Source organism: Spodoptera frugiperda, chromosome 28 (assembly GCF_023101765.2).
Source record: "Spodoptera frugiperda isolate SF20-4 chromosome 28, AGI-APGP_CSIRO_Sfru_2.0, whole genome shotgun sequence".
Lineage (NCBI taxonomy): Eukaryota > Metazoa > Arthropoda > Insecta > Lepidoptera > Noctuidae > Spodoptera > Spodoptera frugiperda.
This window is the reverse complement of record NC_064239.1, coordinates 10850993-10865226: the sequence shown is the minus strand read 5'-3', so window position 1 is coordinate 10865226 and position 14234 is coordinate 10850993. Positions and strand designations below refer to the sequence as shown.

At 34.7% G+C, this 14234-nt stretch overlaps 1 protein-coding gene across 1 annotated transcript; it reads left to right on the top strand.

Annotated features, from left to right (window-relative positions):
* The first annotated feature begins 1477 nt into the window (after positions 1–1477).
* LOC118265421 (nose resistant to fluoxetine protein 6-like) lies at positions 1478–14156 on the top strand. The gene is made up of 13 exons (XM_050705902.1): positions 1478–1747; positions 2210–2540; positions 3733–3909; positions 4156–4235; positions 7365–7567; positions 7909–8023; positions 9141–9355; positions 10277–10470; positions 11141–11276; positions 11655–11841; positions 12571–12713; positions 13240–13348; positions 13890–14156. The coding sequence occupies exons 1-13, from the start codon at positions 1552–1554 to the stop codon at positions 13967–13969; spliced, it is 2166 nt and encodes a 721-aa protein (XP_050561859.1). The 5' UTR covers positions 1478–1551; the 3' UTR covers positions 13970–14156.
* The last annotated feature ends 78 nt before the right edge of the window (positions 14157–14234 follow it).

Below are 14234 nucleotides of genomic sequence, written 5' to 3'. Positions count from 1 at the left end.
GGTAGATAATTATTTTTTATTGTATGACGTCACTTCTAGGTACATTTTACGCGTAGAAATATTAGTATTATTTTAGTATTGTTATCTTATATTACAAAATAAAAAATACGTTTCTAATATTTTTTCATTAGGTACCTAACTGACGGACTAAATAGATTTTTAATTTTCATACCCCGTCATCATCCCTATTGAACTCAGACCTTTGTTATATTTTTACAACCTCTCGATAAATATGGCAGGTGTAAAGGAATTTAAAACTTAAGGATAAGCATATAAATCACAAATAATTTTGTAATCTGTTGGTATACTTTTATTGACAAACAATGATTTCATACAAGAGTTTACAAACACAACGGCTACTGTTTCTGTGTTTTCCGTGTTCTTCAATGAAATGCCCTAATTGATAAATATTTAATTTATATCAGAGCACAAATATTTACTTGATATAAATGTTAGAAGTTGAGTAAACAGGTGCACTTCACGTGATATCGGATTATTTGGATTAAATGCTCAGACACGAGATAATACTAAGTAAATCCTATAACAAATTCTACGGCGTTACCTTTCGGTTTCGGAAATTACAAATTAGATAATAATATTACGTATATTTCTTTAAAATTGGTGATCAGTCATTATAAATACGTTGCACGAAATTATTAAAATAAACTATTTATGGATTTCAGTAGAGCATTCGAATCCTAAAGGTATACTTTTTCAAGATAGTTGTTTAAAATTAAGTTTATAACACACATTACTTATTAAAGCTATTCGATTAAACGTATTTAAAAGTTAAATAGTTATTTAGATCTATTAAAACAAAACAAATTATTTCTTGAAATTATTTTAATGTAAGGTGTACCTCAGGGTAACATTGTGTCGCCTTTGTAACATTTTCATACTGTTTATATAAATTAATTAATTTGTTATATTAGTACATAGTACATTGTATAGCGGCCTTACGTGCCGTAATGTGCACCTCTGCCTACTACTAGTGACGTTGTGTGTGTGTGTGTTATATTATTAAGGGGCAGAAAGGTTTTCGAGTGGAGACCGCGTACCGGCAAATGCAGCGTAAGATGTCAACTCACAAGGTGGAATTAAGGTTGCAGGGAGCTGATTGATACAGGTTGTTTCTAACCTGCCTTTCTTGAAGACATTGAGGGAGGCCTATGTTCAGCAATGGACGTCTTGTGGCTGATATGATGATGATGATGATAAATTGATTGTTAGTAAATATTCGTCTGTCAATAAATTTTATTGTATGACTACTATTACGATTTATTTTAACAACTAGTTTCTACAAATCTAAGACAATGCCATCCTAATCTCTAATATCATTGATAAATCTGTCCAACACTAATATATTACTATTAATCATTTTATCATTGTAGGTAAGTACTACGTATATGATATTGATTAGTGTAATCTTATCAACATTATTGGCTCAATAGATACAATCAATTAAAAATAAACTAAATAAATCTTAAAATAAGTGTTCATTTAGTCGGAACAGGACGTATTTGTTAAACAATAGAAAATAATTTGGAAAAAATGAAGTTGTTAGTTTTATTATTTTTAATTACCGTTTTAAAAAATGGATGTTTCGTTAATGCTCATTTAGATATGGTCGTTCCTGACCATAAAAATGTTTTTGATTTGAATCTCTATGAATCTGTGTTAGATCCTGAATTATGTGAAAAACAATTAAATCATATGCTGGATAATGACCAAGAACTGTTATTTGAATGTAAGTAAAATGTCACATTAAACAACTTTTATCTGCAACTAAAAATAAATTAAAATGTGTTGGGAAATACAAATAAAAAACTGCACTTATTTTATGATATTGTTAAAATAGAATTTGTATTTTTTTAAAGAAATGGTTTATCTCATGTTGTTGTAATGAATAGGATATCCATCCGGTACTTACCTGTTTCTAAAAAAATAAAACACGATTTCCAGTGATAAACTACCATAAGTCTTAATAAAAAAAAAAGGCTAGCGAGACATAGGCAAGTTGTCTTTGGGAAATAACCGAAATAAGAAGGCTGTCGCACAAAGCAAAATCAAAATTAAATTATTTTTTTAGCCATAACAATTGATGTGTCTCATGTTAAATTATAGTATCCCTCAATTCAATTGAGCCTTTGGCATTTATTTATTCTATTTAGCATGTGAACAACATCTTAACTTTAATTTTTTCTTACAGTCTTCGATGCCGGCATCCGAACTCCAAGAGGTATATTGACTGGCGGCGTCTTAGATCTTGGCAACTATCACCAATGTTTGGGCATACGCAAACAAATACCATCTTCAGTGGTCGAAGGAAAATATTGCATGATAAATGTACCATTGGACCAAGATTGGCCAAGTTTGCCAACAACACCTTCCCTGCCAGATATTACATGGCCAGATATCACATGGCCTCCACAGAACCAACGATATTTAAAATGGAGAGAAAATGTTGCAAAGAAATCAAGTGAACTTCGTGTGGCGATGGCAGGCTATGATTCGTTCAGTGGAGCTACGAATGAAAGCAGGTAAATTGAAATTCTTAATCCATTTAGGTTTACTGCGAGGACCGATCGTAGGACACGGTGGAGAATACGGTGGCGGTGTGCCCTGCATGGGCTATGCACCACCGTGTCTTTAGGGATGTGGTCGACGGTGACCAGAACCAGAGCCATGCGTACGGCCCGTCGCATACCGCGACAGCTTCACAGAGCCAGACAGAATAGATTGGGCTCAGTAGGGCTGATGCCCGATTCGGAGCTGCGGACTACCTAGCAGGTTTACTGGGGTTCCGGCTCAAAGAGCAGGAGGAGGAACGGGATGGTTTTTATTTATTAAGAGTTTGACACTTCGATTCGCCTCGCCAAGGCGGGAGAAGTAATTTGATGATTTTCCCCCCTTAAAAAAAACTCATTTGGGAAATTCAAGTTTTAGATAAAAATATTTAGTAATTTAGAATCGCATCCTTTATGGTACAAAAAAACTGTAATGTCATATCGTTACTATCGCGTAGGTACTAGGTAAATCAGTTTTAATAATAACTATCAAATAAATCGTCACGTTCACAACAGTCATTATAGTATAGTCAGCGTTTCCTACTAATCATTTTACCTATTCGTTATCGACAAATCATAATCTACTATTTTAATTACTAGAAACAAATTAATTGTTGATTTCAATCTTACTGATCAAAGTCCAATAATTAGTAATGTATGGTTAACGTTATGGCTGATTAAAATGGTTTAATATTGCTATTGCTCCGTATTCAAATTTAGTTATATCCTATTAAATAGCCGATATAATAATAGGTTATGCTAGAAGTACTTGAACTAACATCTTAATGGGAAAATAAAGTAAAAGCGTGTTAGAGACGCGATACATTGTTGTTAAAAATATTCTTTTTTTATTGTAATTTTAATTTTGTTAGTTTTTATTTTTGATGGGGAAAACTCGTCTAATGGCTTCTTCTGTCTTGGGCGAGGCGAGAGGAAGTGTCAGACTCTTACTGATTAAAAACCATTAAGTTCCTTCTCCTGGTTTTCGCCATCGCATCGCTAACCCGCATTGAGCAAGCGTGGAGTTCATGCTCAAATCTTTTCCGAGTGAGAATAGGCATTTGGTCAGCACTGGCCATTTATAGGCTGTTGTTTTGACATTCTATGGATTTTACAAAGTTATTTTAAGCATAATTTCGATTTTGTTTCATCTATTTTTTCACAGCTCTGCTCTAGCTGCGCTCACATTCCGTCTCGGAGTTTGTATACCAAAAGCCTGCACACCGAGATCAGCAATAAATTCTATATTTGGTGGCTTGAATACATCACCAATTGAGTTTGAAGAATCATATTGCCGTTTGCCTAAAGATAAGCACTGGGTAGCCGGCGATTACGTAGCACTGTAAGTACATAGTTCATGATTACACGCTTGTTTTTATATTCTGACTCATTTTTTGATAATGTGCGTATTTTTAGGATCTGATTGCTTAATTACTTTTACCCGTGAAAGATATTTTTTGATGACGAATTTTGCTATAGGCCTATTTAAAAAAATTAGCGTTTTTCCTCATACTGCATTTTAGGGCCTGCACGGCAGAATTACTTTGTCTTTTGGATGCTTAATACCTAATTGTTTTGGTTGTTTCAGAGTAATATTTGGAATTTTCATTCTTCTCGTGGCGATAAGCACTGCTTACGATATACGACATAACATCTTCCTTCAAAAAGGTAAGTTCTTTAATAAGTATAAATAAATTAAATTTAAATCAGATTTCAGCCATATTCGTCCCAATGCAGGGCAAAGGCCTCAAATATACACAAAAATTACAACAAATCTAATAAAATTCTAGTTCTACCCGGCAAGTGAAACATGTGATAAGTTTTTTTTTTATAAATATCGTTATAAATAAATAAATTAATTAATATCGGAAACTTGCAAAAACAAATAAACATGGTAAATATCCATGATAAAATAGACATGGATATAAAATCTCAACGAACAACTGTTCGGTAGTAGCCTACCAGGGACGATCACTTCGCCTGGTCGGAGGATCATCCTTTCCCGATCTTCTATATCTATTCCCTAAAGTTGTATTGAGTAAGTAGTTTTGCATTTTGGGAATACCGTATTTGAGTTTCCGCATGTGACCAATAGAAACATTATCTTGAATAATGACCCGAGATCGATATCATTGAATTGGTGTTTTGATTATGCAATTACAATTTGAATTGGGTACTTACGGAAATTTTTGCAGTATCTTAATTATAATCTATTGTAATCGGTCGTCAATAGGAATTGTTTTCAAAATATTAAACCATTTTTCACGCGTGTCCTGACGATCCTTAATTTATTTTTGACTTTTACGTGCACGTATAAAAGCGTGTTTTCAGTTTTTTAAACTATTGATTTATTTTAAGTGGAAACTAAAATTGATATCGACACCTAATGTTAATCATATATTTAGATGCCTATTAGGTAGAACAAAGAGATCTGTATATTATAACTTAAACAATATAACACCCTAGTCATGTACTACACCCTTGTGAACAAATAAATTGATTTGATTTGATTTAAAATATTAATTTACAAAAATGTGGATAAAATCAATACTTTTTTAGGCACTGTTTACGATATCCCAATCTAAAAATCGTTGTTAATATCACTTAAATTAATATCAGTTACATTCAGAAAGTGCAATGATAATAATATATTTACTTTATGTAGGTTAATCATGATCGAATAAGGTGACACTTTCTTTTGTTCAGTTCCAAATCAATGACCTTAGTACAAAAACAATCAGTATTAAATTTTCCATCAACATATTAAAATTTTTAATGACTCTTGTCACGTCCATACTTCGAAAATGGCATTATAGTATTAAGCTGCCGATTTTGGTTAAATTAGTAATCTAAAAAATGAATCACACGATTGTACTTGCATTACGCATTTAGTTTATTACTACTTAGTCATCGTTGACTCAGGTTTATTCAAAACTAGACGAAATTCTTCGTAAATTAGGCTTTATGCAATATTATTAAGTGTGGGAAAGCTATGCCTCGATACGAATGGGCCCGCTCAACCGGAGTGATATTACGGCCCCTCACAGAAAAGCAACGTGAGACATCGCTTATGTTGAGTTTCGTTGTGTGAGTGAGGCTACCGGAGGCTCAATTACCCCCTTCCAACAACCATTAAATTCCTAAACCCTCCAAAGGCCGGCAACGTACATATAACGCCTCTGATTTTTCGGGTTTCCATAGGTAACGGCGATTGCTTAACCAGCAGGTAATCCGTTTCAAGTCCAGGCAGCTCATTTACTGGCATATACAAAAAAAAAAATACTAAGTGTGTTTCTCAGTTTACGAGCGCATAAACAATATTGAATTTTTTTATTCATCGAAAATTAAAAATATTTTTATGAATCACCGTTTTTGATGCAATCAATCTTTATTTTTTAATTAATCATTGTCTTAATCTGTAACACCTGCGAGTCCAAGTACTACTACTGTAGATATAATCTTGATTTTTTTTCGTCACGTACTGGAAAATTGCCTATGTAAAATCTGATATGAAAATTGAATTTTATTTGTATTGGGATTAAAGTTCAAAATCTTATCATCCTTAGATTCTCTTTATTTTTTGCTCACGTCCTTAAAATCTTTATAACTCGCGAACGGCAAAATCTCTTTGGCTTCAAAATCAGAAGACAGTAGACATTAGGCACTTTTTATCCAACGATATCCAGAAAATTCCATGGGAATAGAAAAACTGGATTGCGCATACGAAGTCGCGGGCATATGCTATTTGAACATCCGGAGCTCCGAACTGTCTAGCGAGTTACCGGGGATCCGGCTCGAAAAGCAGGAGTACGAATGGGGTGGTTTTTATTCAGTAAGAGTCTGACATTCACTCTCGCCTTGCCCATGGCCGGAAAAACCGTTGGATGATTTACCCCATAAATTAACGTAAATAATTTTTATTTACGTAAAAACGTAAAACCACAAGAATGTCATAGATACTTCATGTGACGTAAAGGCACAAAAAAAATTATAAACTACTTAACTACCGGATTCATAGCAGCACACCTTATCATACAAATAGGTACACTACCTATTAGTAGATAACAAATATGCTATCCTCATGTTTCTACGTCTATTAGACATTTGAAGCGTTATCATAGTTGAAATCACAAAATAAGATTTGTTTTTCCATTCCACCTTATCACGAAGATAAGTATCAAATTGTAAGTAGTAATTAAAATATTAAATCTCGTACAAAATGAACGATTACTGTATCGGTATTTCCCTTGTGATTATACACGAGTATGTCACAACAAAATTGCGAATTAGATAGATAAACAGCACGTGTGACTACATTAGACATACCAGCCTATTATACGTTTAATAAATAAATCAAATCTTTTTTTTTTTTTTGATAGGAGAATATCATCTAATGTCCTATCCCGCCTTGGATGAGGCGAAAGAATGCCATACTATTACTGACTAAACGCCAAGCCGTTTCTACTCTTGCTTTGAGCCGGAACCCTGGTAACCAATTTGGTAGTCCGTAGCTCTGAATCAGGTATCAGCCCTACTGGGCTCCATCTGTAGTGGTCTAATAGCTCTGGTCTGGTCAGGTCTGATGGATACTGTTAGACTAATAGTTCATTCAAAATAAGCAATCCAAAGCAATTATGCAATATTCATTGAAGAATAATCTATCCATAGAGATGTCTAAACAGTTTTCACATTACGATTTTAAACTTGAAGCCAAACGTATATAATGATTAAATTAAATTTGTAAAGTATGACGTTAATTTCATGACTTACTAATAAATTATACTTTTTGTTTAACAGATCCGAAGAAAATCAACAAGCTATGGGTGGCCTTCTCCGCTTACACAAACACTCGTCGTCTGGTCACGTACACCCCTGTTCCTGGAACCTTGGAATGTCTGGACGGCATCAGATCATTCGCTATGATGTGGGTCATCATTGGCCACACGTTCGTCACTCAAACTCAAAGTCAGATTATGGGAAACCCTGCTGATGCTTTAGCTGTAAGTTTTGTAGCAAAAAGGTTTAATAAAGACTTCTTATTCTCGTTCTTATTCGAAATCTAACGAATCATATTCAGGTTAAATAATTATGTTTTGCGGCTTACACCCATAACTGTTTGACAACGTGATTCGAATAGTTTCAAGCCAGACTGGGGGTTCATAAGCAGCATTGCGCGATAAACGATTTCTCTTTAAGTTAGTCTCTTAATTAAGTCTTTAAGTTAAGGCTTACTCGCAAAGCCGTGAAACATATTTAATTTAGTTATTCAAGCGAGAATAAAACAATACTTTTAAATATGTAATTGTTATTTTTGAAGATAAATATTTTTTGGAAATTTTAGTGGATGACGTCACTCCAATCCGTCTGGATCACAGCAGCTCCTATAACTGTGGACACTTTCTTCACTCTAAGTGGACTTCTGCTTGTTTATACTACAGCTGGAAAATTGACTAGTTGTAAGTAACATTTTGTTCTGTATTATTATCCAATAAACTTTCACATTCATTCATCAACAGCCTATAAGTGGCAAATGCCGATCAAAAGCATTTTCTCACACGGAGAAGGTTTGAAAATGCATCACGACATTTCGCTTGGTCAATGCTGGTGGGCCATTTCGAAGTTATAAATAGAAATTTCAACCCGAGTTTCCTCACAATAATTTCCTTTACCGTTTGTCAGTGGTGTATAAATCATTTTAGAAAATTCATATTACTTGGAAATCACCACATTGGTACTTGTCGTTAGTTTTGGACCCGCGCCCTCATGCATGAGAAGCAGGTGTTTTAAACCTCCGGGCCACCACGACATTAAAAAACTTTATAGAGTTTGGAATCCTTATAAATTGATTTAGTCTGTGTAAAAAAAATAATGATGTAAATACATAGTATAAATAATATGATATGAAGAATTCCCCCATATTCAAAGTAGGTATTTTTGATTTAATCAATTAACAAAAACTATACGCCACAAATCACGTATCAATGTTATTAGATATCTAAGTGTCCTTTGTCGATAGTTCTAATCTGTTAATGAGTAATTTTTATTAGACGTAGTAGTTGTTTTGTCCATGAATTTATTTATTTAAGGGCAACCAACAAAGCATACACCAAAATACCTACTTGATAGGTTTTTAACATATTTTAACATTGTACAATGTAGCCTTAATAGGGATGATGACGGGGTATGAAAATTAAAAATCTATTCAACCAATCAGTAACGTAATGAAAAATATTCTATACCTACGATTCTTTTTTTTTGGCATATAATATGATAACAATACTTAATTAAAGTTTAGAAGTGAGTTTGACAGGGAGCAAATACGTCATTTCTACGTATAAAATGTACCTAGAAGTGACGTCGCGCGAGATATCAAATCGATATAGCTAGGTACAAAAGTATTTGTTTGAAACATTAAAAACATACTATTTAAATGTTTTGTTCAACAAAAAAATAGTAAGCCTAGGGATATTGCCTGGTGCCTGGCAAAACACGAACGACATCTTACTTCTATCGAAAAAAAAATCCATCTAAACTTTTAAAACAAATCATAATTATGTTTTGTTTTGTTTCCAGTAAAATTACTCAAAAATCTCCACCTTTTCTACCTCAATCGTTTGCTTCGAATGTTCCCCGTGCTTGCTGCAGTTATTCTAATGCAAATTTCAATCTTCAACCGAGTGGCTGACGGTCCATATTGGAATGTCGAGATGACGAATACTCATAGATGCCGAGTATATTGGTGGTCGACGCTGCTACACATACAGAATTATGTCAACCCAAGTCATATGGTACGTATAGAATCTATGTATAAAATTTAGAAATATTTTTTTGTATCCCGCATTTAGAAATAATGACAAATAATACGGTACTTATTCAGTGGATAGGCTACATAATCTGAATTCCATTCAAAACGAAATACTGCCAGTATTTGGTTTTTTATAAATTCATACCTAAGATAAGGTCATAAAATTCTCTTTTTAACCGACTTATAAAAATAAGAGGTGCTTCTTATTTTGACCTGTGTCTATGTGTATTTGTGTGCGAATACCTCGCGTTTGGTTTAACCGCTTTTGAAACGGAACTGCCTTAAAAAAAGTATAGGCGGTTAATTGTATAATACACACGTATGTATTAGTTTTCATTCAGCTTAAATCAAAGATTAACAACAACTGTGCAGATACAAGACAAAAAATACAACCTATATAGATAAATAAACATTGGCACAAATATCTTATCGAAGTATAATATTTCATACAAATCGTAAAATCCGATTTTTACGATATAATATATGGAATAAATATACATACAAACATAAATATTAAAGGATTAAGTTGACCTATAATTATATACTGTTTTTTTATATAAATGTGATTAGAAAATAAGGCCAGTCAACAATGAAACGCCATGCCTTTTATTCCCGAAGGGGTAGGCAGAAATGCACGTTAAGACACGTAATACCGCTATACAATTCACACCCACTTTTCACCATTTGTGTTATAAGTCCTATGTAGTAAAGGGTGAACCTTTTGCCAATAAACTGGACACAATTCCAGACTCCGTGCTACTACTGAGAAATTATCGAAAGTACCAAAAAAACCCCAGTAAAGCCCGACCCTGGAATCGAACCCGAAACCCCTTGACGGGCAATCCGACTTGCGTCCACTCGCCAAACAAGGCAACAGTAATATAATTTTATTTATTGTGTGCAGTGTCTCTCACATTCCTGGTACCTGGCCATAGACGTTCAGCTACATATCCTGTCACCTATAGTCCTTGTATGGATTTTGACGGGCAAGAGGAAATTGGCGTGGTCAGCACTCGTTGGGTCTTTGATAGCAGTCCTTGCTGCTGCTACCACTTACAACTTCATAAAGGAGTTCCAATCTGGACCTGTTATACCTTCGTGAGTATTGAAAATAATTCGTGACTGTAATATTTTTTTATGGTATAAGCCGGTAAATGAGCAGATGGATCACCTGATGGTTAGCAATCACCGCCGCCTATGAACATCCGAAACACCAGAGGCGTTACACATGCCATTGTGCATTTCCGGCCTTTTAGGGTTTAGGAATTCAAAGGTTATTGAAAATGGGGATAATTGAGCTTCCCGTAACCTCACTCACACAACGCAAACGTTATTTCACGTCAGTTTTCTATGAGGCCGTGGTATCACTCCGGTCGAGCCGGCCCATTAGTGCCGAAGCATGGCTCTCTCACACTTATTTATTTTGTCGATGTAAAAGTTCATATGATGTTTTTTTTAGTCAGTACCTACTTGAGAGATTTTCTTTGTCTTAAAAACAAATGTGTTCTTATTACAATTGATTACATGAGACTTAGCTCATGGTTAACTCAAAGACCTGAGTTAAAAACACAACGAAATGTTTGTGCTTATGTACAATTACTTGCTTCTATGTTACGACATAAGCCCTCACTCCAAAATTAATTGTTAAATCTGGATTATTCTGGATAACCAAATTTTGTTTTAACCATATCAGCAGTGAAGAGTGATGTAATATTGTAAACAAATTGTTAGAGAAATGTATGATACAAATTGATTTAATTATTTTCAGGCGCCCATACGATACTCCAGATTATTTAATTAACTACTATGTCAACACATTGACGAGAGCTTCACCATTCTTCGTGGGACTCATATTTGGATACATTTTACATCTAAATCGAGGGACGAAAGTTGTTATTAACTTTGTAAGTAAATATAAGCATTACATAAGTTTTATATCAAACAGCTGTTTGACCCATTCAATTACGATACAATTGTCTCAGTACCAATTAAAACCATTAAATTTGCTAAAATCTGTTTGGTTTGATGCGATGAGATTTACGCGTGAGTGGAAACTATCGTTTTATTTACTTTTCGTCAAATTTTTTCGTCTGATTTATTTTGTTGCGGGATCCAAGACAGTTATTCTTGTCCCTGGAACGTACTGGACTTCAATGTTCCGGTGTTTTCATGGTTGTATCTTCTAAAGATCCTGGCTTACAGGAGTTGCAACAGTTTGTGAGGTTGTTTTTTTTTCTACATATTTTCATGAATAATAATAATAATTTATTCACACTTTCCAGTGGTCTGCAACAGTAATGTGGGTGTGTACGACAGTAATAGCGCTGCTCATCATATACTCCTCGTACCCCATCATGCAGCTTGATTGGAAGAACCAATTTGCTGACAGCATGATCAATTCCTTCATGAGACCTGCGTGGGCCATGTTCATTGGATGGATGATCTTCGCTTGTGAACATGGTTACGGAGGTATGTACTATTTTAGTTACTTTACTTCAATTTTATACCGTCTCGCCATTTTTCCTCGAAGGGTGAGAAGGGAGATGCACATTATGGCATGTACCTAAAGCCACTGTACAATGTATACCCGCTTTTTACTGGTTATATTTTACTTGTTTAGGTGTTGATCTTGCGACTTAACCAACGAGGCAGTCATGTTGATAAAACAAAAGATTTCATGTTACACTATAAAAACATAATACATAATTATATATTATAGGTATTCTTTACAATATACACATCATACAGAAACAGGCAGCCATCCATACAACCACCATCCTCACTAAAGTTTTAGGGAATACTATATACGTCGATAGGGAACGCGATCCTCCTCTTCCTTGAGGGTCTCAGGGCGGGAGGATTGTGGAATACCGACTCTCACGAGTCGTGATGTAAGGCATTACACCATATAAATATACTACAAAAATTGGAAACTTCAGTGATTTATCTGGAAAAAGAAGCATTTGTTATTTTTTATGAGCCGGTATACGAGCAAACGGATCATCTGATAGTAAGCAATCGCCCTCACCCATTAGTCGAAACAACAGAGGCGTTACATGTGGGTTGCCAGTCTTCTGGAGGTTAGAAATGTAATGGTAATTAGGAAATAGAGGATTGGGGTAGGGAATAATTGTTGTGTTGGAAAATTATTTATGATAAATAGTAAATAATAATTATGATGTTATATTTCTATTTCAGGACCAGTGAACTGGGTACTATGCCTCCGTGCCTGGAAAGTGCTAGGACGTCTGTCCTACGCTATGTATCTAGTGCATTATCCTCTTATGTTCGTCGTCCTTGCAATGCCAATTGTACCTATCTATTTCGATGTACAGTTTTCGGTAAGTTATTTTCGTTGAATCAAATTTAATAGGAGAAAATCATGTTTACAAATTGCTTTTTTATAATCATTTATTCAGAATTTTATCTGTTTGCTTATATTTTTAAATTTCGTGTAAACTAATAACATATAGTACCTATACAGTAGTAAGTACAGTAACACTATTTTGCTCACTTTCAATGTTCATAGTTGATTTTAGCTCCATCTATTGGCACTCAGTAGAACTTCAACGCTAGTACTTTTATCTAGAGAACGTTACCTTAAACCCTGCATAGTTCACAAATACGCCGAGAGATGTCTCTTATATATAGTTTTTATCTAAGTATGTTAAGTACGACAAAATAAAAAAAAAATCATGTGTACCTAATATTTTTTCATTATCTAACTGACGGACTAAATAGATTTTAAATTTTCATACCTCGTCATAAACCCTATTGTAGGTACCGCTTAAGTAATAGTCATAAGTAAACTAGGAACTTATTATTGCAAACACCAAAATACTAATACGGCTTTTATTACCATTTCAGCTGTACAACTTCTTTGCGGACTTTTTGTTGGCAGTGATAGTGGCGTTCATAGTCACTATTCTGATCGACTCACCGTGTTCTGTACTCATCAAACATTTTATGGGAGGAGGTAAGTTTTTAGATACTAATAAGTACCTTTTTTGGAAAAAGACTAGGAGTGAGCTTGAATTCTTACCTTACTGAAACCACCCTGTTGGCCACTCTCACAAGGTGTGAGGGGGGCATGGGGCTATCTTATAGGTCTAGAGAAAAGAAAGAAAGAAAAGAAAAAAAAATGCATTTATTTCAAAACGATTTTTTTTATGAAACACGAGTGCTAAACGAGCAGACGTATCACCCGATAGTAAGCAATCGCCGCCGCCCATGGACACTTGAAACACCAGAGGCGTTACAAATGCGTTGCAGGCTTTTTGGGGGTTAGGAATTTAAGGGTTGTTGTTCGAGAATCGGGGATTGGGAGGGGGCAATTGGGCCTCCGGTAACTTCACTCACACAACGAAACACAACGCAAGCGTTGTTTCACGTCGGTTTTCTGTGAGGCCGTGGTATCACTCCGATCGAGCTGGCTCATTCGTGTTGAAGCATGGCTCTCCCACGCTTAATAAGATTGAGATCAATTTATTAAAAAAATATTATTTTTATGTTTTCAGGACCAAGAAGACCACCACAGAAGGTTGCTCCTGCTCTAGAACCAGAAATGGTAGAGAAAGAAATGAAAACGCAATTATAAAATAACTAGCTGTTATCGTGTGAATTCACTTGCTGCTCAGCTCTTAAGGATTGTAGCGTGATGTTTTATAGCCTGTAGCCTCCTGCGATAAGTGCTCTATCCAACACAAATAATTGTTGAAATCGGACCAGTACTTCTGGAGATTAGCGCGTTCAAACAAACAGACTTCAGCTTTATATTTTAAAGTAGTATTAAATATTATATAGATTAGTTTATGTTATTACACCACATATACCTCTAAATGTTAAAAAACATTTTATTGTTA